The sequence below is a fragment of the Archocentrus centrarchus genome, chromosome 10, assembly GCF_007364275.1.
Source record: "Archocentrus centrarchus isolate MPI-CPG fArcCen1 chromosome 10, fArcCen1, whole genome shotgun sequence".
In the NCBI taxonomy this organism is placed as follows: domain Eukaryota; kingdom Metazoa; phylum Chordata; class Actinopteri; order Cichliformes; family Cichlidae; genus Archocentrus; species Archocentrus centrarchus.
In genome coordinates, this window is record NC_044355.1 from 26,107,009 (window position 1) to 26,134,715 (window position 27,707).

General features: G+C 40.7%; 1 protein-coding gene across 1 annotated transcript; it reads right to left on the minus strand.

Moving 5' to 3' along the window:
- Positions 1–445: 445 nt before the first annotated feature.
- LOC115786939 (matrix-remodeling-associated protein 5) lies at positions 446–27,291 on the minus strand. The gene is made up of 17 exons (XM_030739459.1): positions 27,166–27,291; positions 22,560–22,685; positions 22,193–22,329; positions 17,113–17,242; positions 15,916–16,154; positions 13,863–14,014; positions 10,420–13,500; positions 10,028–10,260; positions 8,045–8,327; positions 7,760–7,960; positions 7,072–7,590; positions 6,766–6,937; positions 6,136–6,402; positions 5,878–6,004; positions 5,460–5,540; positions 2,034–3,180; positions 446–1,823 (listed from the first exon to the last, which is right to left on the minus strand). Exons 2-17 carry the CDS (start codon positions 22,644–22,646, stop codon positions 1,270–1,272), a joined length of 7,410 nt encoding a protein of 2,469 aa, XP_030595319.1. The 5' UTR covers positions 22,647–22,685; positions 27,166–27,291; the 3' UTR covers positions 446–1,269.
- Positions 27,292–27,707: the final 416 nt, after the last annotated feature.

The following is a 27,707-nucleotide window of genomic DNA, read 5'->3' on the forward strand; positions in this document are numbered from 1 at the left end:
TCTACATGTTTTATTTTACAGTAATGTGAAATTCAACTATATACCATTCAGAAATTGTCACTAGATGTCTTTTGCAATGTAAAGTTTTTTATTACTATGTGGCCAAATATGGGACTCTACAGGAAAGCTTGACCACTTTTCAAAAATATATATTTTGATATGAATATATATGTAATATGTGTAGTTAAAATTGCACAACAACCATTATATATGCTCAAACATTGTACCATAAAACTTTTATGCAAAGTGGAGATGGTCGCGTTGAAGGCTCATGCTGATTTGAGATGGAATGACCTCTATGTGATTCTGCAGTTAAATTACCATCCTGCAGCAACTACAATGCACACCCACAAATTCTTTCTGGTTACACTACTAATTAGCATAAATGAGACAAAACGCAATGAATAAAACAAAGAAAAAAACAAAAAAAAAAACAACACAAAAACAAAAACGTGGATATTTTATTATTTACTTATAAATTATGTACTTACATATTTTCATGTGCACTGTTAATAGTTCACAACCAGCTTTGAACTATTCCTTCCCACCAATATCAACATGGATAAACGATACTGATACATACACTGAGTCATTTGCTCATAAACAATGTAGAGTAGCAAGAAGAGGTATTTGAATCCTTATAGAAAAGAGACATTGAAAGGTTATCATGTATGGGACTTAGCAAATGAGTAGAATAGTTTGTCAGTTCCACATGTTGGACTTATAGGTGTCCACTGTATACTGATGAAAGTTGCCTGAAATATCTACAGTAAAATCTACTCTTTTGTGTCATGAACAGTTCAATATTTATACAGCTGAAAACACTTTAATGGTAATTCTGCCAAAAATAAACAAACAAGCAATATGCTGATTGGGTACAGAAGGTAAAGAGCATGCTGTCCTGTGGCAACAAAGAATTGTTTAGGGAAGTAAAATTTTGCAAACTATAATGTTGTAAGGGTGATGAAATCACATCTATGGGAGTAATGCCCAGAAGACGAGCTCTCAACAGGACAAAAGGCACTTGTGAACATGTTTTTAGGGTCAACAGGTAGACTAAAAAAAAAAAAACAAGAAAAAAACTGCACTTACAAATCAGAAATAATGAATGTTCACTAACAAGGTTTCACTTGAAACCAAGCCAAGCTGTTAGTCAGCCAGCTTTAAATGTGCCTAGTCATGGACAGTATATTCAAAGCCTTTTGGAGAAAATCCTTATCCAGACCACTGTTGTGAGATATTCAGAACACAAATTATTGTAAAAGTCATTCAAACAACTTGTAGGTACGTAGATTTGAAATCTGTTCCGAGGGCATTTTTAGCGTTACATTTGTAAATACCAGAGTTCATGAGCACAGGGTTCTGTATGACCAGACTGCCCTCCTCTGTCATATGAATTCCTCCCTGTACTGTGTATCGGCTGTGTGGAACCAATGTGGTGCGTCCAGGTAATGTCCATGAAATGTCCGGCTTTGGAATACCAGTTGCAACACACTTTAACATCACGGGTGATCCCCTGTTCACCCTGGTGATGGATGTCATTGTACTGGTGATTCGTGGAGGGAACACCATCACAGTGACTGGGTAGGATAGTGCTGATGAGCCAAAAGAGTTGGAAGCTTTACAGATGTACGTTCCTTTGTCAAAGGTGGCCATCTGCCTGAGCTGGAGGGTCCCATTGGCAAAGAAAGATATACGGCCAATAGTTTGAGGTTTGTCCAAAACAACACCATTGGGCAGGGTCCAAGCGATTGATGCCTGCGGCCAGCCATCCACAGTGCAAGGCAAGTTGAGATTGAGGCCATAAGTGATCTTCATCCCACCTGGAAAAGTTAAATTATAACATGAAAATTTTAGTTCCTTTAGAACTTTCTTTCAGTTTCACCTCATATCTATACATCTAACCTGTTAGCAGAATCAGAAAGCAATCCAAGAGGAAACAAAAAAATGCAAAAACTCATCTACTAATTTAGACCAGTGTATTGATAAAACTAAAGAGATTTGTTTTATTGGTTTGAGACACAAAAACATACCTGTAGATCCTCTGATCACTGGCTTTCTGCCAGCTTCCAGGGCATAACGTTTCTCTGCTTGTCCTGCAACATTTTTTGCTAGGCACCGATACACTCCCTTATCAGCTGGAACTGGTTGAGAGATCCGCAGAGTTCCACTGCTTAAATAATGGATGAACCGCTGAAGTCTAGCACCAGGCATCAGCAATGTCCCGTTGGGTAGTACCCATGAAAACTCTGGGTTTGGCTTGCCACGAGCAGAGCACTCAAGAATCAGTTCTACTCCATCTTGCTTTATTGGTAAGATTTCAATATTGGGAACAGCAAAGGTAGGTTTCTCAGCTAATGAAGCCACATCTAATTCAACCAAAAGTGAGGCTTCACCGATATTGTTTTTTGCAAGACACATGTACCTCCCTTCATCGGTTTTCCTTAAGCCTCTCAGCTCCAAGCTTCCATTTTGGTGGACCTGAAAGCGACCGCCAAGGTAGGGTGTTGGGAGTGAGAGGCCATAAGGAGTAACCCACCAGACTCTTGGTTCAGGTTTTCCTTCCACTCTGCAATGCAGATGTGCTGTTTGGTAAGAAACACCCAAAACCTTTGTGGTACTCTTCCCTTTCATGCCGTTGATAAAGGGTTCCTGGGGTTCAGCTTCAACTTTTATGTTTTTGACATCATCACCAGCAGAATTTCGTGCCACACATGTATATATTCCTTCACTAGCCAGTGTCACTTTCTTTATAGCTAATATACCGCCATCCATAATCTGAAATTTGTCTGATGACGCTGGTATCACATCCGTTCTCGGTGAGATCCATATGATTCTAGGTGTAGGCTCACCTGTTGCCTCGCAACTCAGTTTGGCTGGCTCTCCCAGTTTTGCTGTCACTAGTGACTGTGATTTTAATCTAATTTTTGGAGCATTTGGCCCCACTTTGATGCTCACTTTTCGTTCATCTTTTCCCAGTTTGTTCTTGGCATAACAAGTGTAGTCACCCTCATCTTTTCTGTCCATCTGCTGGAGAAGTAAAGTTCCATTGCCAAACATAACATATCGGCGATTGCGGAGGCCGCTGTCATCTGATTGAAGGGCATTGTTGATTATTGTTCCATCTGGGAGACTCCAGGAAACTTCTGGATCAGGGAGGCCAGATGCCACACAGTCCACCTAGAATATGCGCAGGAGAAAAGCAAGTATATTAATGAATCTGGGTTGCATTTTTTTAGGAACAACTAATATTTTCAGCTAAGTAGGAAGAATTATGGATTATGGAAGAATCATGGCTAAAAGAAATAAAAGGGCAACATCAATCTGCTGTTTGACCTATCCTGACCCTGCTCAATAACAGCTTGAAAATCTTTATAATCCTTCCAATAGTTTCACAGTTTCTAACTAGAACTAAATCAAACAGACAGATGACAAAATAAAGGAAAAACCAGGGCATTGTAAAGTGAGGGTTTTGGGTCACCGTGTGCCTTCAAATCACCTAAAATGCACCTTAACATTGATTGATTGGTTGGCCAGCTATGCAAAGAAGTGTTAAGACAAACATGAAAGATTTCAAATGTACTTATTAGTTTTAATTCAGCACTTAGAGTTATATTTTTAAATGCATGTTTAAATGCATATTTGGTTCTTAAGGGCTGTCCACACAGGAAGCAACTAGCAGTGAGATGGTGAAACAACAGAAAATCAATGACATTCACCAAGTTCAAGCGATGATGGGCAAAATAACCATCGGCAACTTGAAGTGGTCAGTCCCAAGTTAAACTTTTCTTAACTTCAAGGTGAGCAATTGAAGCTACTGCCAATAAGAGTGAAAGATACAGATGATTGGCATATTACAAGGTTGCAAATACATTAGAGGGTTACCTAGGCAACTCAAGCCTGCATTGTTTGCTAGTGACCACCCATTAGCAACAAAGTGATGTGCAATGAGTGAATTGCTTCCTGTGCAGATGCCCCTTTAGACATAGACCATGGAATCCCAGTAACATTAGCTCCTATTCATCTATGTGTTACTGATCATGTAAAGTAATATTTAGATGCAGATGATTAGTGCTCACTGAAAAGCTAAAGCTTAGGTAACTGGTGAAATGGGGTCCAAGCCATGGACCCCATTTCACCAGAGTGCACCAGGATATGGTTTTGTTTTAGTCCTGGTGGATTATGCAACATGATATCCCAAAGCAGAGCCGCTGCACAGCATTTCTGCAAAGAGTGTGATGCAGGCACGGTTTCATCTCACGAGTTGGCATCTCCAAAATAGATACTGACTGACCAGGACAATTTGTTCATGTTTCGCACACTAAAGGAGCTGTACCAATTACTGGGTGTTAAGCCAGTTTGGACTACTGTATAGCATCCCAAGACAGACGAGCTGGTGGAGCGCCTAAGTAAGACCTTAAAGTCCATCATTCATAAGTTCTCTGTTGTTTGCAGTGCAGGAGGAGGCCCAGGCCTCCACAGGATTTTCTCCCTTTGAACTGCTGTTTTATAGAAAACCACGGGGGGCTGTTGAACCTAAGGAAAATTGGGAGCAAGGTCTGAGCCCTGATAAAAACGAAATTCAATACATCCTGGACCTGAGACCAAAGCTCCATACACTAGGGCGCCCGGGTGGCTTAGTGGTGAAGCCTTTACAACAGAGGGGCTAGACTTAGACGATTTACACTGGGAGATAAAGTACTTGTATTAGTCGCCTATTCCAGCTCAAAGTTACTCGCCAAGTGGCAAGGACCGTTTATGGTCACATAGCGTGGGGGGCGTTGATTAGGAAATGGTGTGTTTGCACAGGGGTGAAACCATACAAATATACCACCTCAACCTCCTCAAAGTATGGAGAGAGGCATGCTCTCTGGTGAGCATGGTGAAAGACAGATGAGTTGGGGCTGGAAGTGCCAAATTCAACCATTCCCACCTTGCTCTTTTGTAATAACCATCTCTCCCAGAGAGCAGATGTTGCTGCATTGCAACAGGTTTATGCAGATGGTTTATCCTCCCTGCCCGGTCACACCATGCTCATACAGCACCACTTTGAAACTCACCAAGGTGTGGCAGTGCATTCGCAGCTACCTGAACATAAAAGGCAAACAGTCCAGAAGGAATTGGCTGCTATACAGGACATGGGAGTTTTGGTAACCCATAGAGACCAGTTGGGATAGAAATATTCCATCAATCACATGAACTTTACACTTATTTGCAGCAACCATTTGCATTAATGGGACAAGTGGAGCAAATACAAATCATAACAGAGCATCAGATATCTTTACTATAGGGATCGAGTGTTCAGGGTTCTTTCAATGGGAAATTTCCTGAAATGACTGCTTTCTTGAAATGATAGACTCAAATAGGTAGTAAAATAAAATTAGTGTGCCATTTCAATGGTGCCCACAGAGTTCTTTTGGTATATATCCAGATTTGAGGTATTAAACACAAGTAAATACCTGGAAATTTTCTCCAAAGGTGATCCTGGTCTGTGCCGTCCTAACATGTTCGATTCTGGGAGGGGTCATTAAAACCTCCACCTGACAAAACAAATAAAGTATATTATTGTAAATCACAGCAAGCTTTGGTTCACATGGCTCTCCAATCAGCAATATCCTGGTGAATGCTCTGAAAATACACTTTTAAGTAGTTATCATTGACCCACCAGTTACTTTAGCTTTAGTCAGTCCAAAAAAAAAAAAAATCCTTTTTAACAGTGAGGACAGGCCCCATTTTTAATGGAAAGCATAGTTAGAAGCCTTGAACATTATCCTTGACAGTTATCAACAAGGAAGAGCTAAAATAACTAAAAGTTCTCTGCCAAAGGGTTTGCAACAAAATGAACAGGCCCCATGTCGTTATCTGACTTGTTCATACCTGGAAGAGCTCCATGTCCTCTCCATTGGGCCGCTGGAAGACACACAGATAACTTCCACCATCCAGCTCAGTTAGCTGAAGAATCCTCAGGGTCCCATTACGAAAAACTTTAATTGGTCTCTCTGGACTGGAGGCAGATGGGGGAGAGAAATGGCACTGAGATTAAAGCAGCCCAGTTTAAAGGCACCCTGAACCTTTTGATTAATCAATGATTTTGATAACGCTGTACTGGTTTATAAAATGGGACATTTCAGTTACCTGTATTGATGCTCCAGGATGGTTTTGGATGGCAGTTGCCAGATGGTCCCTCTTGTATATTCGGTAGACTCTGGACAGTGGAGGTAGACAGCAGAACCATACATCGCTGAGACAATGTGTTGACGAGATGGGGTAGCATGCCAGTGTGTTGGAGGAATGGGAAGAGGAGGAGGAGGCTGGCGAGAGAAGGAAGAGGAATCTGCTCTCACATCCAGCTGGATCGTTCGTTTGGCAATTCCCACAGCATTGCTGGCGAAACACTCATACCTGTGACAGACTGATAGCAGCTTAGTGACATCTCTTAAAAAACTCAAACAGTCCAAGAAGGACAGGAGAAGGAGGAGAACCATATATGAATCGAATGATAAATCTGTACTGCTTGGAACACACATATTTAAATTTAGAGTATTAAGACCTGCTAATAGCTGATTAATAAAAGTTATTTTTAAAGAATCCTGTGTGGAACATAAATCAGCAAATTACATGCCAATCGTAATGTCAGTGAGATTTAATTCAGTTTATAAGTCTTATAAAAGAGATTACTAGAGCCAAGTTAGCTGCATGTCCTTATTTAACCAGAACTTCAGACGATCATTTTGAAATAGTCTAAAAGAAATGCACATGTCTTACCTCCCACCATCAGATGGCAGAACATTCTTAATGAACAGCGTCCCATTGGGGAAGACAAACAGCCTGCGCCCCAGAAACTGTGACGGTTTGACATGGACACCTGCTGGGAGCATCCATTTGAGAGCAGGTGGCGGTTCGCCCTTCACAGAGCAGTGAACATACACACTTCTGCCTGGTTGGATAGAGATTTATTAGTTTAGAAGGTTTGTGATTCTATGAACATTTAAGCCACATCTTGAGGGAAACTAGGCATAGATAGCAATATGTTTTGTTGTGTGAATTAAAATTTCTGTTTCTGTATCTTACCTGGAGGAATGATCACACTATCCATTGCTCCTTCGCTTATGCTTGGAGGCAGAGCTGCTACGTGCAGATGATAAGTGATTGTATCTGCACCTGCTGCATTGCTTGCTATACATTTATAGGCCCCTTTGCTGGAAAAGTTAGCAGAATGAATGTGCAGGGTTCCATTCTGAAGCAGAGACATTGGAGAGAGGATAGTGTAAAGAGTCCCGGCATCACGAACAAATGTTTTGTCTGGGAGAATCCAGGAAGTTTGGGCTGGTGGTTTGCCAGAGGCCAGGCAGTCAAGAGTCACACTTTTTCCTAAGTAGACTGCTATCTCTGTGGACTTGGGTGGTTGAATCTTGGGTGCCTCAGTCTGGACAGCTAAGGTGATGACCATCCGATCTGATCCAAACCGGTTCTGGGCTGTGCAAAGGTACTGTCCTCGATCCTGAAGCTGGATATTTTTAATGACAAAAGTTCCATTTCTGAAGACTTCAAAACGGGGACCATGCTTGGTGTTAGCTGGGATGGTGGCACCTGAGGAAAGACCAAAACATGGAGACTTCTCAGAATTTCTACCACTGTTTTCTACCACTATCAGTCAAAAAGAATTTCAAATGGCCTAAAATTGAAGACTGATTTGACCAATCACATGAAAATGATGCACACAATAAATTTTGCCTCTAAGTTTTCTACCCTGTCTTACCTGTGGAGACTTTAGTCCATGCAATGTTGGGTTCAGGATTCCCTGTTGCTTTGCAGGGTAGGAACACATCGCTCTCTGCCAACACTGACACGCTTGCTGTGGTCACTGTGGTAATGCGAGATTTAGCCCCACCACCACCACCCCCAAACATCCATGGGAAAGGAGGGGCAGCTGTAGGACGGCGGGAGCTTAATCGTCCTGCTATTAAATTAATTATAGCATTAATTATCATAGTTAATTTGTAAGCAACACTTTTTATTATCTAGATCTTTCAAATGAGCATACCTCCAACAGGCCACCATCCTTCAGGAAAAGCCCCAAAGGTGGTGGGATGATAGGGAAGAGGGGTTGGGATGAAATCAGAGAATGATGAAGAAGGTTTAACAGGGTTTGGCAGCTGCAGGGTGCTTGTGTAAGAGGCAGTAGGCACTGCTGGTTTGGAGGTGTGAGGTCTATGTGGGGATGGATGATTAGGTTTAGGTGGGGTGGCGGGTGGAGGATTGTAGTAACTAGTACGTGGTTTTAGTGTAACCATCCTCCCTAGCTGAGTGATGCGATCAAGCTGGGCCTGGAAAAATCCAAACAAAGGACAATCCTTCATTATAATCATTAACATTTTTCAAATGGGCATAAATTCTATTTATAAGAAAAGTTTTTTAACTATCATGTATTTGCTACTAGCCAAACTGAGAAAAAGTCTGAAAGTGTCTTCTGAAACATTATCATACATGTTCCAAATGAAGTTTCCTCTTAGCTTTGTTTTTAGTTTAAAACAACCAAACCAGACTTTAGCTATGCAATGCATTATTTAACAGCAAGATGCTAACTTTGTGATGAATTTATTCACGTAGATTTTTTTTTTTTGAAGCTCTGACTATGGCAGCGGACATTAGCAATAGGAAACATGAACCATACTACCAACCTGTGAACGATAAGCTCATTACCATCGACTCAAAGAAGCTAAAAGCTCTCTGAGCTTCAGCGTTTGGGTAACATGTCCTCCAATCCGAATGGAAATATCAGTCGTTTGTTGCAAAATGACCATATGACTGTTTCCAAAATGAGCACTCCTACATGTGGCTTTGCATGCCACATCAGCATGGAGGTAGAACAGGTCATCTACCCAATAATCGGAAGGTTGGTGGTTCAACACCTGGCTGCTCCAATCTATATCCTAAAGTATCTCTGGGCAAAACAATGAAGTGCCTGTATAAAGTGATTTGAGTGCTTAAGTATAGTACAAAAGTGCTATATATGAATTAGGCTATTAAATGTTTGAGCTTTTCCTGTGGCATCGAATGCCATTTAGTCCCCACAGACTTTTCACAAATCTGAGAAAAAATCCATATTTACATATTTCTTTGGAATTTGCCTGGGAAAACCAGATAAGTTATTCACACATCCTTTTGTGTACAACTACTAGAGCTCGCTTAATTTTATTTAAAAACATAGGTACTGATTGTAAAATTTGCCTGCAAAAATGACCCATGAGGTCATTTTTTAAAAGGACAGGCTCCATTAGGGTGAGCAAAGAGAAACCTCACCAGACTACACAATTTCAACCCAATTATAGCGCGATCGGGACAACATAGGACATCTGTTCGTGTAGGAAATGAAAATGGGAACTGTGCTTGACAGTAAATTGTTTTATCTTGTGTAACATGAGATAATGATCTAAAAAAGGCACTACACCTGGGACACCTCACAACTTTGCAACAGAAAGAGTACCATGGTAGAATTTGTTTTGTCTTCCATGACAGTTCTGTCGTTATTGTGTGGTTGTCCAATATGAGCACAGAGTGCTCCGCCTGACATTGAGTGTTTTTTACCTCTCAGCTGTGTATAACACAAAGCTAAATGGAAATATTCTTGCCCAGTGAAGCTAACTTTGATGTGAAGTAACACTAGACCACCAGTATCATATGGACCACTTTGGTCACCATTGTCTGTTTACAGTCTTTTTCCAGATATCACTAGCAGGTCCTTCTTGATGGCAGCATGATTGATCGAGTAGAAATGTGTAGTCTATCATATCTTTCAGTCACACAAATCCAAAAATTTATAATTTCAGAATTGCTACTCTATCTAATAACCATTCAAAACCTAAATCACCATTCTTAGTAGCACAAAATTATGCTAGATTATAATTAGCTTTATAAATCTTTGGTCTTTTAGTACAACACTGTATGAATATGAACATGAATATACAAAAATCAGACAAAGGAGACCATGTGTCTCTTATGCCAGTTCCACAAGCCCCCGTTATACCTGTCTGTATCTGTTCCTCAGCCTTGTTAGAAACAGCTGATCTCTTGTATGGGTCATGCCATCCACATGATGATTTTGATGCTGTGACAGGTAGGTATTTGAGTAAGTGAATCCGATATTCCCCGCTTCCGAAACAGTAGGTGTGGGGTTGACTGTTTCAGCTGTGATTTCTGGTCGGTTGGTGACAAATGACCCATGAGCCCATGGATGCGGGAGGGCTGCAGGGTGTGACCCTAGGATTAAATCCATGAATTGCAAAAAAGCTTAAAATGACAGAATAACAGAAAAAGACAGTGTTACCTGTATGCCAATATAACAGTCCTGTGCTTTATTTTTTTTATCTCAACCTACAGCTTTTAGAGAGGAAATTATAGCAGAGCATCTTTATTTACCTTGCCTTGGATGAGGAAAAGCTCTTTGTCCTGGCCAGGAAGGATAGAGGGGATAATAATGATGACGATGATGTTGTAACGACCAGCTGGAAGTTGGAGGGACTCTAGGGGGTTGGAAATGCCTGCCTGGATTGATGTTACTCTGCCTTCCCGTGTTTCTATCTTGGTTTCCATGTGTAATCCTGTGGGTGGTAGTTTGTCCTCTTCCCTGGTTATTTTGATGAAGCCAGGGGTGAAGGGGCTCCATTATGGGGAAATTATTGATTTCAGGCTTTACAGTTGGTTTGTGTATCCATTTATCTTCACTTTGTGTGTCCTCATCTCTTGTTCTTCCTCTTGCTGAGTGTGATGTAAAGATGTTGGGGGATGACGTTTTTGCATGGGTTGGTGTTTTTTTTGCTGGTGCAGGTCGAGTGTTAGGTCTTGGTCTATGCTGTGTTGTTAACCTGATGATATCTTGTGTATTGTAGCTCTCTGTAACCAACTTTTCTTTTGTGTCTTTCTTACTGCCTTCTGGCTCTATTTGATATTTTTCTTGCTCATCCAGTGCTTTTAGAACCAGGTTTTTATTGTTGCTGCCATTTCCTTCATTTTGTTTTGTCATCTCTATTCTATTTATCTCAGGTTTGTCTAAGTCTGCAGTCCGTACTGCTGGATTATCTAATTTAGGAGTCATAATTGTTTTTGGATTAGGTAAATGATTTGTATTTGGGAAACTACCTACATGGGGACTTTCCTTAACTAAAGGAAAGGGGGTAATGTTAACATGAAGATCATGAGTGGTAATAAGGATTTCACTCTTTAAATCTTCTGTGGCATCCAAACTAGTCTTGTAATTATATTCATCATAGTATTCATCTTCCTCTGTCTGATACTCGGCAGATACAGTTTCATAGTTTTCCACTGTGGTAGGAACAATTGTTGCAGTTGTAGTAGTGGTAGTAGTAGTGGTAGTAGTAGTAGTAGTAGTGGTAGTTGTAGTAGTAGTTGTAGTGGGCATTGTCGTTGTTGGAGTGGTGGTTGTTGTTGTTGGGGGTAGAGTTGTTTGGGTCTTGTTTGATGAATGGTTGAGGGGGTTAAGATGTGGATGGATTCTTCTCAGTGGGGGGTTTCTGCGTCTGTAAGGGTGTTTTCTCTTGTTTGAACCACCAGAAACAAAGGTAGAGTTTCTTTTTCCCTCCTCTAAGTGCTTATTTTCAGGCTGTTCAACTGGCTGACGTTCAACTGTAGTCCTGGGAGAAGCGGGCTGCACAACCTGTGGCTGACTTTGCAATGGTTCAGAAAGTTTTTTCTCATCCCCTATTTGGTCTGTGTTTGAATGGACCTCAGTGTAGACTTTTGCATTAAAATGTGTTAAATCTATCCTGGTATCAGGAGGGGTAGTGGTGTGGTGTAAGTTATAAGTAGGAGTATTAACTGTAGTTGCAACTGTAGTTGTAGGTTTGGCTGTACTTGTTTGGATGGTTACAGTACTTGGCTCTTCAAGTGACTGCTCAGCGGGCAGAACAACACTTGGTTTAGCATTAGCTTTTGCCAGTATCTCTGCCCAACGATTTGGATCCAGTTCCTTAATGGATACATTGGGTTTTCTCTTTGAATCTTTTGTTCGTGTCCTTTTCAAAAAACCATTAGGATTCCTTTGCCTTGATCCTACCTTCTCAGGGAGCTGTGTAGAAAAAGGACGTACAATTTCTTGAAAACCTCCCCCTGAACCTTCTCCTCCCTCCAAACCATCTGTCAAAATTTGATGCTCTTTCACAGTTTGTACCGTAGACCTGTCAGAAGCCTTTTCTCCTGCGACTTCCACTATGTGAGTAAGCATGTCAACTCCGTACAGATTGGACGCCAAGCAGCTATATTCCCCTGCATCTTCTTGTGTCAGTCTCCTTACAAACAAAGTCCCATTCTCCATCACTTCTGCTCTTCTTGTCTGTTGTGTGGGGAGAAGGACTTGGTTTCTGGGTAGATACCATATAGTTTGACTGGGATGAACTGAGGTCACCTCACAACGAAGAGAGAAAGAGTTCCCTTTCTCAACTGTAATTTTCTCACCATTGAAAGCTGTTGGACTCAGTGAGCGTTCTTTGATAGTGAGTCTCAAAGATATCAAATCCACACCAGCTCTGGTTCTGACAATACAGTGGTAGAGGCCTGAGTCAGACAGTGTGGCATTCAAAATCACAAGCTGCCCTTTTTCAGAAATGTCTATTTTATCAGTTTTATCCTCCACAACTGACAAATCTGGAAGCATCCACTCCACTTTCACCTGTGGATCAGAAGCAATGACACTGCATTCCAAATTAACCTTTGAGCCTTCGAGAGCAGTCTGTACCCGTCCTGCTGTCCCTCTGCGAATTAGTGCCCAAGAAGAAGCAAAATCATTGTCATCTTCGACCCTATCCCTGTTGATGTCCTTTGTAATTAAAGTAGTAAAATCCATTACCAGTTTCTTGGTTGTTGTCTGCTTTCTGTTGAGCCTCAGAGTGACTCTGGGTTGAAGCAGCCAAGATGGTTCTGCTACCAAATACCCTTTTAATTCTGTGAAATATGGGGAGTTCTCATTTACAGCTTGTATATACTGGTAGGTTACTCTACTTGCATTTCCTCTCTGTTGACCTCTCTCCAAAATTGCAGGGGTTTCATAGTAATATGCAACCAGTTGCCACAGATTTTGCAATTTCTCTCGATCAATCTCACATTCAAGGACAGTCACCAGCGATACGTTGACAGATATGTCCCCAGGTGAACGCGGATTTACCGCCCACGTCATTGGTGAACTGTCTCCAGGATGGCGCACATCACATGCCACATGAGCACTGTTTCCATGGCTATCTGAGAGAACAATGGTCAAATGACCTAAAGGTTTTTCAAAGTCCCGGGTGTACGGAACATCAGGCTCTGCTTCTGATTCAGCCCACGCTGGATTGTCCCACTTTTTGAGGGGGGAGTGAAGAGTTGGTCGTTCACAGGTAAGCTTGTCTGGAGTTAACCCTAGAAAAAGGGTCCCATTCAGGTGCTGAGGTGAGGAACACGCTGGGCATATCTCTCTGGATCCACGTTCCTTCTTACACTTTATTACTCCTGGAAGAATGTGGAGGAGAGAAGAAGAGGGAGGGACGTTTAAGGGAAAGAAGAGTGAAAATCATGGGGTTGCAGACAAAATTGTATCTCTTTGTGAATCTAAGCTCAGTTTATTTATGCTCTGATATAGCTGAGGCAGTTAAAAACTCATGTTTTTTCATAAAATGGGTTACAAACACAATGAAATATTATCAGCTGGGCTGCCAATAACTATAGCTTGTACATAGGGCTGTTCTGTGAAAGTGCAATGCATGAATACTCAAGTAGAAAAAAACAGTAAAGAAAAAAAATGCTATATTTTTAGATTTCTAAAATTCTACTGTGATGAAATAGGACTAGGGCGTTCAGCTACGCTTCCTTACCTTCATGTGTGGAGCTCCATTCCATCAACCAGTGGAGCTGACAGTCACAGGTCCAAGCATTACCATGTAAAGAGAGGAGCTCAAGCCTGGGAGCTGTCTGCAGTGCTGTGGCAGGTAACTGCTCCAACAGATTGTCTGATAGATGTAAGTGTCTAAGGCAAAAACATTTACAGTTTCTTTGTTAAAGGTTTTCCAGAGTGACACAGACATTGGTATATTGTTGCATATGATGCAAATAAGGAAGAGAAAGAAATACTGTATTTGTACATTACCTACAGTACAAATTCTGTAGAAATAAATTACCCAAGTTACAGACAAGTAATAAGTTGCTACTATATAAAAGGATTTTCTGAGTAACACATATGTGATTGGCCTAGAAGCATGCATACATTGACTGGTGCAGTACTGGAAACCATGATATTACCATCACTTTGATTAGTAAAAGTACAGTAAATTCAATGCCAATATATCATAGAGAAAAACATCATGATTTTCACTTGTAAAAGTGAAAAAAACGTGACTAGCTTGTCCTCTTAACAACCTGAGGCATCTCACAAAGCAAAGCAGCGTAGAGTGAAAATGATAAAACTGAAATGGGGTAAAAGGGAAGTTAAAAGTCCAAAACATTCAAAATAGATTGGTAAAGTTTACTGGGCACTATCCTTGTCCACAGTATATGCTGGTAATGTGGGTACAAATGAATTTGTTAATCAAACTTTTGGAGGTTATCATCAGCTTCACTGGGAGCTGCAACCCCCTAAAAAAAGCGTCTTCTTATATTCAACATACAACACATAAAAACAGTGAAGAAAAATGCCACTTTTACTGCTACATTAAACTGCTAAAAAGAGCAACCAAGTGTGAGCAACTAACTGGTCTTGCTGGCCATGTTTGATCACAAAGCGATTGCACAGGTCATCTAGTAGAAGGCAACTTGTCTCCAAATAACTGTGGTCTGACTTGGACTGACTTCAAATAACTGCTGTCTAATTTATAACTGCGGACAAACTGCCAGCATATTGAAATCAATCTGAGTCAGTCTGCATTGATGAGTGCAGCTCATCTGTCCTGTCTTTGCAATAAGGTACTCGACTCAACTGATGGTCAACTAGTTGTATTCTGGTTATATTCCCATATTAAAGCAAGGTTTCCAAGTGTCCATTTGCAGTTAAATTACAGCAACTATGTCACTAGTAATCAAAGAGGTTCTGAATTTCCTTTTCAAGTCTGTGAGGCTCTGGTTGGACTCTGAATGGAAGTAGTTAATGTGAATTTCTCTGTATGGTAACAGATTCCCAATTTTCACAAAATCTTCAAGGTTAATTGCTATAATTATTATTAATTATTATCACAAATACATTGCATGTAATTGCCAACTTGATCCCATTCAATCACAAACTGATAGCAGACTGACTCCGTCTTATTGCTGTTTTATTACCATCTTGCCATCTAGGAAGTTCTCAGGAGAGAACCCCAGAGAGTGGTTATCCTCAGAGTCTGCAGAACTTCCTGAAAGATGTCTTATGTTTTAAGTTTACATTTATAATCCCTCATTCATCTTCTTGTCACAACATAAAAACCACCTGCCTAATATTGAATATTAGACAGTGCCACTAAAACAGCTGTGGCCATTTAAGGCATGGCTCCGTGGACTGGCATTGTTCTGAATGCTAGATTAGATTGGGATCCGGGAGTTTGGACTTGGACCTTGGCACCTTGGACTCTTTATCAGGCTCCTTGAGCCAGTTTCTGTGTTGCTATGGGTGTGCTTAGTCTGCAAAAATATTTAACTGAGTGGCACAATTCAGAGAAACATCCAAATGAATGCCATGGGCCAAGGTTTTCCAGTAGAGGATCAGCATTATTAGAGAGAGTATTATGAACCAGATTTTGAAAATCTCTACACCTGTGGTTATAATGACTTGGCTTATGCATATTAAAATAGATGTAAATAGATCATTCAAAAGTGCATAATCTATTATCTAGAGTGTATTATCTATTAAGTCAGTTTCAATTGCGAGATAAATATCCACTGTGGTTTTTGATATCTTACTTGAGTCCAGAGGTCCAAAAGTTTCCTAGCAGTGACACTGTTATGAAGGTATGCGGGTGGACCTCTTTGAGAAGGTTCCCCTCCAGCTGCAGGAGTTTTAAGGAGGTCAGGCCAGAAAAGGAGTATGGCTCTATAAATTCTATAAGGTTGTGGTCCAAATGGAGACGAATCAAAGCAACAAGACCCTCAAACAAACCAGGATTTATTGATGTTAACTTGTTGTAACTCAGCTTCAAGATCTGTAAAACAGTGAATGAGAGAACTGTATCAACCAGAAGCAGAGACAGAAGCACCAAAAACTTAAAAACACTGAAAAAAAATATCATGATATACAATGGATGGATGATGCTGCTATGGCACAAAAGCAATAAGGCAGCTGCAGTTGTGTCTCAGTCCAGCTGTCCAGAGTCCAGAGTGTCTCTTGTTTAATTCTGATGTAATGGCACGGATCATTGGTATGGTTAAAGGGTTAATTTAGATTTTAATTGGACCCAACAGGACTCACTCCATTTCTAGTCAAGCCATCAAAGAAAAGCTAATTACTGGCTTATACGTGATTTAAGCAGGGGAAGATCGAATTTGGCTCTGTTTGTGCGTACACTGTACACAGCTGTGTTAGCCAGCCCCACTGCTATTCATTTCTTTTACTGTAATCATTTTTTCACTATAATGTGTGTTTCCATAGAAGAAAAATTAATGTCACCAGCAGAGAGGGAAACACCATCTGATCTACTGTATGTGATGCAGAAGTAAACTTGGCTATTGAATTAAATTTCCACTTCTGACCTAATCAAGTTTGTTTTATTCCTAAATTGCTCCGGCAGTGGTTCTGAGGCAGATCTTGAGAAAGCAACACGTGCAAAGACTTAAACGAGTTTGACACAAATTAAAAGTGACACACTGGTTACCACGAATTCTTAGAGTTGAGTCCAATGAGTTTTTTAATGTCTATTAAGGATTAATAGATTAATGTCTGACTTCTCAGTCAGTAAAAAGCTGAATATAAGTTATATATAGCAGTTCCTTCTTTTTATACCAACACACACGGACACAAGCTATTTTCTTGGGGGTGCTATGACTTCAAGGGGGAGCTATAGCACCCCCTAGCGCCCCCCCCCCCCCCCCCCCCCCCCCCCGGCGCTGCCACTGAGTACAGTTCAAATACAAATGTATTGCACACAAAGAGATGAACTCTACCTGTAGTGATCTCAGGCTGTAAAATGCACCAGGGTGGACCGTGTTAATGTCGTTGCCATGCAACATGAGCATTTCCAGTTGTCGTAATGACCTGAATTCAGACCCCTCCACCTCCGTCAGGCTGTTATAACTGTTAGAGAAAACAGACAGGACCATGTAAACGACAGGTGAAAAGAATGAGGAGCAACCTCAGGCAACCTTTGACCTACAATGATTTTCTCCTTAAAGCCTCCCTATTTGTAAGTCAAAGGAAATGCATGTGCAGATTCAAGTGATGCAGCTTCTTTACAACTATCTGACATAGCACCGGTGTACAACAGGAAATAGCCCAGAATGTGTTTAGAAAATTAAAGTTGACACAGATTCTTGTATTTCTTTCCCTTCTTGTTAGCAGCAGGAAAGGTGCACAGCAGCAGTGTTCTGTGTGAATATGGCTATAATACATAATTAAACCAGCAATAAAAATACAAAGAATTCTTTGAAACGTTTCTTAGTATCTTCAGGGTTCAGTAGAGTACAGCAGCCACCCTGCTGATGGTCAAACTGATTGACAAGTACAGTATGCAACAGTGCATGCCAAGGCCAAAGATTAGTCACCAAAACTAAATCACTTTTGTCTGATGAGGAGCTGACAGTGTTTCAGTGTGTGCCAAACTACAGCCAGTGCAGTAATGTCTACAGTCCTGTAGCAAGTTCCTAAGTTATCCTTCCTCAACTGAATACATATGGAGGATTCTGTGTTTTGCATTTTTTACACCACCATAAAAGACATGATGGATGAAAGTCACCATCATTAATGCACAGATTTTGGTGAAGGTTTTCTCTTTGGTCACTGAACTTTGAATCCTGGCAGTGTCATTACAAAAAAAAAACTGCATACAATTACTTTAGTTGCTCATACACCGTAATGAAAGCTGTTGCATTCCTCCAGCATGGAGTTCCAAGAATTCACAGAATAGAATAAAAAAAAAAAAATAGAAACAACTATCATGCTATGTAGGCATTTTTATTGATTGGTTATAAGCTTGTCACAAAGCTTTGCTGTGCAAAACTTAGGTGGCCTTGGTTTTAGTGGGTATAGGTTAAAATAGTCAGTGCTTTCAATAATAGCTCAATATAGAGGTGGAGAAATAATGTAATCTAAAAACACTTCAGCATTTGCAGTTTATCCATGTTTTCAACATTTTGATACTAGATATGTACCCACATCCATTTTCTCCTACATGTATTCATACATGTGTACAATCACACACACACACACACACGCACACACACACACACGCGCACACACACAAATTAAACATGATTGAAGTGAAGAATAAGCAGAGGTCTTCACTATTTTCTTACCTTCTCATCTATGGTCAGTTGCCACACAAACTGGGCACACAGAACAGAGTCACCAAGTGCTGAGGCACATAAAAGGTATGTAAACGTCACCAAACCCTCTGCTGACTCCATAATTGCAGAGTTCCAAACCTCTGGCATTAACATCAGCACAAAAACTATGCGCTGGGAGCTTCATGGCATCGGTTTACATGGCCCAGCAGCTCTTTTAGGTGTAGTTTGCATGTGGCCCTGTACTCTTGTCCATACATCGCATGTTTTGTATGTGTAGTATTTCAACATTCATCAGAAAGAGTTACATTTTTAGCCCCACTTTGACTACACCAGCCTCAAGCATGTTGGACTGCTTGCTATTAGACGTCAACCTCCATCTTCTCACAGCTTTAAATCCCCGTGTACTACAGTAGCCCTCTGTAGGTGGTCCATGTCATTTACTAAACCGCTCTTTTGAAAGACAATGGAAACCAGCAGTTTTGCAGTTTTCTTTTGAATTCAGACTGCATCTCTCTAAGCCTACACTAAAGGAAAACAGGCCCCAGAGTCTGAATAAAACACCCAAACATGTCTGGTGTGAACATTTACCAAAAGCTTTGCACTAGAGTTAAAACCCCTGTACCCTATTTCCAGGGTGGTCCTGTGTTTGGAAAGTTAAAGTCTGTTTGCTCCCTAAAGGCTTGTGGTCCCCTTCCAAATGTCTTCTCTTGTAAAGTGTCCTGCTGAAGTTCCCTTTGTTCCTATTAGGACAGACACTGCCTCTGCCACACACAAAGCCATCAGGAATCAATACGGAATCATAAGCTTTTTTCACTCGTGCATTGCAGCCCTGTGTGTTTCTTGACGTTTCTTTGGAGAGCTGTAGCTGAATGTAGGAACAAACATCCGATTCAAGCCGACTGAACGTTAAACAAACGTTGCCATTCAAGCTCCCTAGTACAATGCCTTGTGAGAAAAGCACAGTTAATTTTTCCTATGAATTTTGAGTTAGACAGGTTAGTCACGTGGCCTGTTTCTTCATGATTTACTCAGGCAGCTCCTAAAACAGTCACCTAAACTAACTTGAACATTTCCAGTAGTGACAGCAGTTCCAACGCAGATTATTTATCAAAAGTTCATGGTTAAGCCTGGCTTTGTACTAAGCTACCAAGCGCAACATCAAACACGTAGTGGTTAAAGCGTTGATTATACTTTCCACATCTACGAATCTGTTAGGGTCCAGTTGGTTATGAGTGATGTAAATTTCATCATAAGACGGTGAACGCGAGGGTCCTTGAGGATGTCCACCAGTGTTGCCAGATCTCGCGATAGAAACAAGCAACCAGCTCTATGAAAACAAGCCCAAAATAAGCCCAACTGACTATTTTTAAAACTGAGGCTGCTTGTAAACAGCATAGCTCATTTCTTTGTTTTTTATCATTGTGTTTTGGAGCAGTGAAGCCCATGTTTCTTAGCCTCATAGAAGAGAAGGGTGCACAGTTTTTGTTTTTTTTAACACTTGCAAAATCTGAAGAGTACCTTTGATACGTCTCTCATCAGTACCGCAGCTACTTTCTGAGGTGTGTACGGGCATAATTTTAGCCCCCCACCCCCACCTTCTCAAGGTTTACCGTGTTCATGCCTGCGGATCTCACCTATTCATGGACTTATAGAGTTCTATCACAGCCTTTTATTTTCTATCAATCACAAACAAAAATATATATATATTTGTGTGTGACTAAGGGGGGGTGACAGGAGGAGGGGAGGTGAAGGAGCACAGGGGTGCCTAATCAGCGCTGTGCCTCTGTTAGTGATCATATCATATGCACAGCTGTTCAATACAGAAAATGCCGATTAGATAAATAATTTTGCCGCATATAACCCCCCTCTTGTGAGGCATCCCTATGCATTGCATATAGCCTACACCCACTTTTTGCACCACTGTCTCCCATCCGAGCTCGGATCCACTCTTTAAGTGCGCTCTCTTTCTCCCACTCTTTATTATAATTTTTCTGTATTTTCCCCACTTACTGGAGCTCATTCTTATCCTTCCTCCTCACTCTGGGCTGTTATGAGTGTTTGTTTGGGTGTGCGCCCGGTCAACACGGGCGGGAAGAATAAACAGGAAACGGGGGCTTGGAAGGGACAAACTACCTACCACTCGTCTATTGCTTCACTATGGGGCGTCGAAAGATAATCGAGTTTCAATCGTCAAGGCAAGCCCAAATAAGCATCTTGACGTTCAAAAACAAGCCCAAAAAACCGCAACCCGCGACTCACCAGATTTGCAAGCGACTTTAGAAAAAAACAAGCCCAAAGTCGCTTATAATGAGCGGACTTGGCAACACTGATGTCCACGTGTTTTTTGTGTCCGCAGACGATTTACATTACAACGCACCAACTACACATCAGCCCCCAGTGGTGACTACACAGCCCTACAGCTGTAAGTCCGCAATGGAGTATAATCGAGTTATGGCTAGTGAAATGATAACCATTTGAAGAAGATAAACAGATTTTTTTTTTTTTATAACTTCTGGTCCTTCATTTCAGACATCAAAAAAAGCATGCTCATTTTTAGCTTTCACAGACAGCTGTCCAACAGCTTACAGAGCTAAGCTAACATTAGCATTTCCATGGAAAACTGACTTTTCTTATTTCCAGCTGTTTTTATCTTTTTAATGATTTGATGAAATCGTACAGTACATGATATAATGTTCACCCAGTAAAAGAGTCAGCCCACTCTATACACATTTAATGCAGCAGTCATTTAGACCTGCGGTTGTAGGCAAACACAGGTGTTCCCAATCACATTAATGAGGTTAGATCCAGAGCCTTAATTAATGTAATTAGTAACACCTGTGTTTACCCACTGTTCCCTGTTAAACTTGAAAATGTGGACTCTTCAGCTGAAAGCTGCCTTGTTGTACATAGCTAAAGACCCAGCTCTTATAACAAGCAATGCTAAACTGGGGTCAGTTTAGCACAGAAGTTTGCTCTCTGCTCGTTTAAGGTTTGTGGTGAAATTGGAGTAAACAGAGTAACTAGCAGCTGTCTGGGCATAACTGAGAAGGTGATTTTTTTTTAAGGATTAGCTAAATTAAAAATCAGGTAAGATTTTCCTGGAACTTCCTGGAACCACCTATTGCTGCAGCTGTGAACAGTAGTGTAGCTACAATTCTGCTTTGCCAAGCAGTTTGCTATGTGAATATGTATTGTTTGGGGCCAAGACAATTAGACAAGGATGTGTGCTACATGCAAAACAGTGGCTGGGTGATTTTATTATTTTTTTCCTGCTGTGCTGGAGGGCAGTGAAAGCTCCATCCATAGTTCCCACATGGAAGCGATTAGGAGATTTACTTTAGTACCACATGCTGGTGCTAAGCCCTTATCTTCTGGGCTTAAAGCAGATGTTGTCAAATTAAAAGCACCATGGGCCACTTGCTGCCCGAGGTTTCCTTAGTTGATATGGCAGGTTGATAAGATGAATGCATGGTAATAATAATCCCACCTCTTGAGTCTAATTTCTCTGCAAGATCAATGGCTTTAAAAAAAAAAGCTGACATAAAAGAATAGTTGAAAAACTTTATTGTGACTTTAAAAAAGCATTTTGGTTTGCGGTGCAGCACTGATCATTTATTACCTAAAGGAAACAATTCTCTGACAAATCACCAACACTGCTTCATGTGTTTAGTTTTCTTCCCCTTGGACTAGCATTGATAAGCAGGTCTCAGTACGTCTTTGTGCATGCACATTTAAGTCTTACCCCAAGTTCAGCCTCTCTGTGTCTTTAGGAAAAGTTTTTGGGATGTTGGTGAGGTGTCTGAACGTACAGTGGACCTCTCTGACACCTGGACAGCTGCAGCTTCGCGGGCAGGACGGGGCAGTGTGGACAGGACTGATCTGGAGGAGGTTTGAAGGAAGAAATAAGAATCAAATGCAATTAAAGGAGGAGGGTAAGGGGTAAAAAAAGAGACGCAAGGAGGTATTAGAAAGAAGTGATCTCAGGCAAATATAGAAATTCAGAAGAGAGAGATAAGAGACATGACTCTTTCCAATTTAACCAACACAGTTTTGACGATATGAACATCTGATCACTGACCTCTATACATTTTTTTTCAATAACGTTTTACCATTTGCCACAGCAGTGATGAGACGAGCAGGGAAAGCCACGCTGTAGCCAGCCTGCAGGCGACCTTGGTGCACCACCACAGTGCCATGGCTGGATGGCTGTCTCACTGATCACGTCATGAACAGACCTGCAGGCAGAGATTTGTGTCAACAAAAAGACTTCTTGCAGATGGTAATGTAGAGGAAACCAGTAGATTATTTGGATGCCTACAGTAATGTGGAAAACAGTTTTCACAGGACTTTATAATCTCTATAAAAACAAGAGCTCCATCTCAGACTCTGCAGGCCTCAGTCAGTATGTTAGATGTTAAAGTTCATGACAGTTTCTCATTTTACATTTAGATTTCATTTGGGGCTTTGATGGAGCATGATGAAAGGCAAAAAAATTATCATAATATCTTGCAAATTAAATCACATCAATAAACATTTGCACAAGCCGAAGCTGACACAAGAGTGAGAGAGACAGAAGATGGAACTCTGGTTGCACTGATAGCATGAGCAGCACTGAGAAAGGAAATGAGACTTGTGAGATTTAAAAAAAAAAAAAAGAGTTGAGCGCAGCTTTTTTAATGCCAAACTGTTCACCCTCAGGACATACTGGATAAAACATACTGGAGAGGTTAGTGCACTTGTTTTAATCCTGTCTGTCTTCACTACACCTTTCCTCTGAGAACTCAGCAGACTGTAAATCCTCTCATATCCAGCCTAATCATGTTCAAAACAAGGGCTGTACTCAGCTGTAATATTTTGATCTCACCCTGTAGTAGCCCAAATAAGTAGAATAGGATAGAATACAATACAACAACCAGTGGAATGGAAAATAACAACTTAACACTGGAAACTTGTCAGCTTTAGCTTGCTGCAGTGCCAGGCGGTTTGGCAGTCATTACATTGTTTTAAATATTAACCTGCTCCTTTGAGAACATTACATACCAATTACATCCAATCACACATAACACACAGACACACACACATGCGCGAAATAGGAAGAGAACATTCACAGGTACACACATATTTTAAGTCATTTGAGGCCAGTTAAGGGTTTCTGGTTTCCACTTGTGTCTCTGTGCTCTCTCTCCTCACAGGCAGGCTGATTCATCTAACAGCTGCTTGTGTGCGCACATAAAGTGTGTTTTTGATAGGAGGCCCTACAATCTGATTTGTTATCATTGCGACAAGAATTTATGTACTTCTGATATCACTTTTCTTGCCCTCTCTCTCTCTCTTACACACACATACACACACACACACACACACACACACACTGTACTCTTGCTTGTTGGTCTTTTAGTTTAGTCCATGTGTCTAAGAAAACAGAATAATAGATAAGAATCATAATGATCATAATAGATAAGAAAAATAACATGTAGAGCTTTGCGGTCAAGGATGATATAACAGTGGCCACAATCATGTGTGACACTGGAAATATATATGGTTCACAATAAATGTCCACTATTGTCCATGCAGATTTAGTCATCCATTCTATGCTTTCAACGACATGTTAAAAGGACTCTTGTTGCAGTTTAGTGGCTGTTAAAAATATCTGTGCAGCAACTTCGTGTCATGAAATCATAAAAGCTAGATAGGCCGGTGAGACATGACCCAGTTGCATCGACAGCTCCTGCACAGATTTTTATAGTGCAGTAAAGGTGTCCGTGAGTCTCAGTCTCCACTGTGAATGGATATTGTGATCACAGGTGAGAGGAAGTTTTCTGCATGAAAACACTGAAAACAGAAAGGAGAAGCTGGGAAAGAGTGCAGTGGGAAGAAGAGTGTAAAAACAAAGATGAGAGGCTAAAGAAAGGGGGAAAAAATACAAAAGAGGAGAAGACAGTAAAATAAAAAATAAAAACAGAGGCATGAAAAAACACATGAGCAGATGAGAAAAGGGTTTCCCTGAACTATGAACCCATAAAGCACCTGTTCCTGGCTTTCTCCTGACAGAAATAAAGTGCACTATTCCCCCTAAAAGGGGCAAAGCACAAAATTGTCAGACCTGTTTCTTATCAATATCGCATGTTTCCTGGCAAATGTTTTTTTTTTTCCTTTTTTGTTTTTTTTCATACCGCTGCCAAAATGCATGATTCATTCCTTTATTTCTTTATATATGGCCATGCTGTCTTTCCATCGGTTCTTTTTATCTCCAGTGTACTTTTAAACAGCTTGAGTGAATGAACTCGGCAAATGTAAGATTTATATGCTGAAGGTGTATTTGTTTTACTGAAATATTGAATTATTGTAGCCTGATGCGGAGGTTTCACTGACAGTTATCAAAGATGCCTACCAGAGTAATCTCACTTAAAAAGAATATGAAATATAAAACAGAGAAGCAAAGAAAAAGATACTGTACGAAGGTCTGTGGTCAACATGAACCTAAACTTGGTTTTCTATTTAGGTTAGTGCTACGTTTTGCATATACTTCAGCACATGGATTATCCTTGTGTGGGCTGTGTTGGTTTAATGCATTGTGAAATAACTCTAATAGTACGCCACTTGCTGTGTCAAGTGACTTGTGACTTTTGCAAATCATATAAAGAGTTACTGGCTTTTTCAAACATGCTGCTGAGGCTTTGCAGACACGTGACCACTAACCATGTGATGTTAACTTGTCTGTCATTTTGAACATGTAACAATCGTGGTGACAGTGAGGAGTCAAGCGAATAAGGCCCCAATCACACAGGCCTAGAGACGGGTGCATGACCGTTTGGTCTGTTTCTCTTTAGTTTGGCTTTAAATGATAACAGCACATAATTCACATTTTTGTACACAAACATCTCCTTGCTAGTAAGTCCAGGAAAGATGTCCAGCCAACATTCTCAAAGAACGTTGAGCAGATGGTGAGAAAAAAATAGGTGACAATAGAATCTTTCCTTTTGGAGAAAGTCAGTGGACACTGGCTGTTTAGAAAGAATAGAAAGCCAAAGGTTATTCAACATCAAAATATTTGCTAGGCTCCTTCTTCTTTCCAGCTGTGTACTGCTGGTAGGTATCAAATCACGGTATCAGCAACTCTAGACACCATGGGTGGCCCATTGAGGAGAAGAATGATGCCAGTGCTGCATCTCCAAAATAGCAACACCAAGCTTTCGTTAGTATTAAAGGTCAATACATTCAAAGGTACTTGTAATATATCCAAGATGCACAAGGAACTGAAAAAGTATTTCGAGTTGCTTTTCTTATCGCAACCTACAATTTTGGTTGAACTGACATGGCTGCAACATTAATAGAGTTGGAGAGGCTCCCTGCTTTTCTGTGCAACTAAGCAACTGATAGTAGTTTACACAGTTTCCTGCCACAAGCAAGTCCTTAGAGCTCTCTCACAGCTTAAATTGTATTGCTAGTACCATTAGCCAGCCACTTAAGACTGATCAAAAGTCAAATCCCTCAAACCCAGTGTATTCCTTTAAGAATGCCGGCGTAAGGCCAATACATCTTTATGTCAAAAGCATTATGCTGAGGGCCAGCCAAGTCACAGCTGCGTTATTCAAGATAACACATGTTAGGAGAGGACTACAATATGATTCCCACATGTTTTCCATGCAGGTCTGTGGGCCTGTTATCATGTGCTACCCATATATCCTCATTCAGAAATCTCTCAACTGTTGCCACTGGATACAACCCTGTCTGCAGAAGGTCATCTAGCATGTGACAATTATGTTTTTTTTGTTTGTTTTTTTTTTTTAGCCTTATCAGCTCATTGGAGAAGAATCTGTAATTGAATTGAAATGTATTATACATCAGAGAAATGTAAGAGGGTACAAAGAGTCTGTGTTGGGTTTACATGTGACTCGTATGGTGTATGAAGGATGAGAAGAAAGTTCTCTTTTTTTATTGGTTGCTCAAAGTAGTTTAATTGGAGATTCCATTTGGGTTTTCGTTCCAAGTACTAGGTGTAAATCTCACAGTTTTAGCTTAATGTGTGGATGAAGAGAAGCTCAGGTGACTTTGAAGCTAATCTAAATGCTTTTGTTAAGTCTTTGTTGAGTGTAGCAGTCTTATTTCTGAAAGCTGGCCCTCATTATTCATCAAAACAGAGCCGTTTCTAATAAATACTAAACAGTGTGTTCATGTGGAGAGTTTATTTGCCTGAAGTGCCCATTTGTACCAATATGATTAAAATGCTTGTTGCCAAAGGACCCAGTTATAGTAAACAAACTTTGTCAGCAACAGACTGCATCTCACATAAGTCTGTCTTGCACATAGTAAATCAAGGATAAATATTTGTACATTCACATGCTCTTTGGACTATTTGGTTGGCTGTGGGCAAATTGCACATTTCATTCTGCACGAGTTAATAAACAGATGAATTACATTGGCACTGATCACATCCAAAGTCACTTTAAAACTATCATGTTTACTCTCATCATACAACTTCTAGTTTTCATACTTAGAAATTAAGACACTCAGCAGTTATGTTTCAAGCCTCTTCGTTGCTCTTCAGAAAATTGCAGTCAATTCATGTAAACTTCCATAACAGATGATGATTTTTAAATAGGAACTGCCAAATTAAACCGGAGCTCTGCATAGAAAACAGCTTCCTGAAACCTCAAACAACTGCATCTGGGAACATTTAACAAGTTTTCATTAGAAAAACCAGAAAAGACTCACCTGGAAATTCCTCTAGAAGAAGGAAAACATAAACTGTTTTAGTAGAAAGTAGACCCCCCCCAAAACAAAGTCCTTTGTTCTGGCTGCAGGGTGCAGAGTTTTACAGGAAAACCAGGTGTAAAAAAGGATCCAGTTGATGTTTGCTGATTTGTAAAGCCACCAAGGTCCCGAGGTCTGAGACGGAGGGAGCGAAAGAGGGGATGGAGCACTCTGTGTGTGTGTCTGTGTGTGTGGATTACTTTGACCCTCTGTTGGTCCCTAAGGCATCTGGATTTCAGATTAACTGCTTTTCCTTTTTCTCTCTGCCTTTCTGTAACTGTGCAGTCAGGAATGCTGCTTCTCCATACCCTTCTACACCTACGCTTCTTCCTTCACCTCCTCCATTCATCTCCTGTTCCACTCTCTCTTTAAGTCTTCCTCGCTCTCCCTCTCTGAGACTCCACTTCACACAGACAGTCCTGGTGGAAACACGATCACTTTCTTTGCCTTTTTTTTTTGCTGTTTTCTTTCCTTTTTGCTCCTCTGTGTCTCTTAGTTTTTTT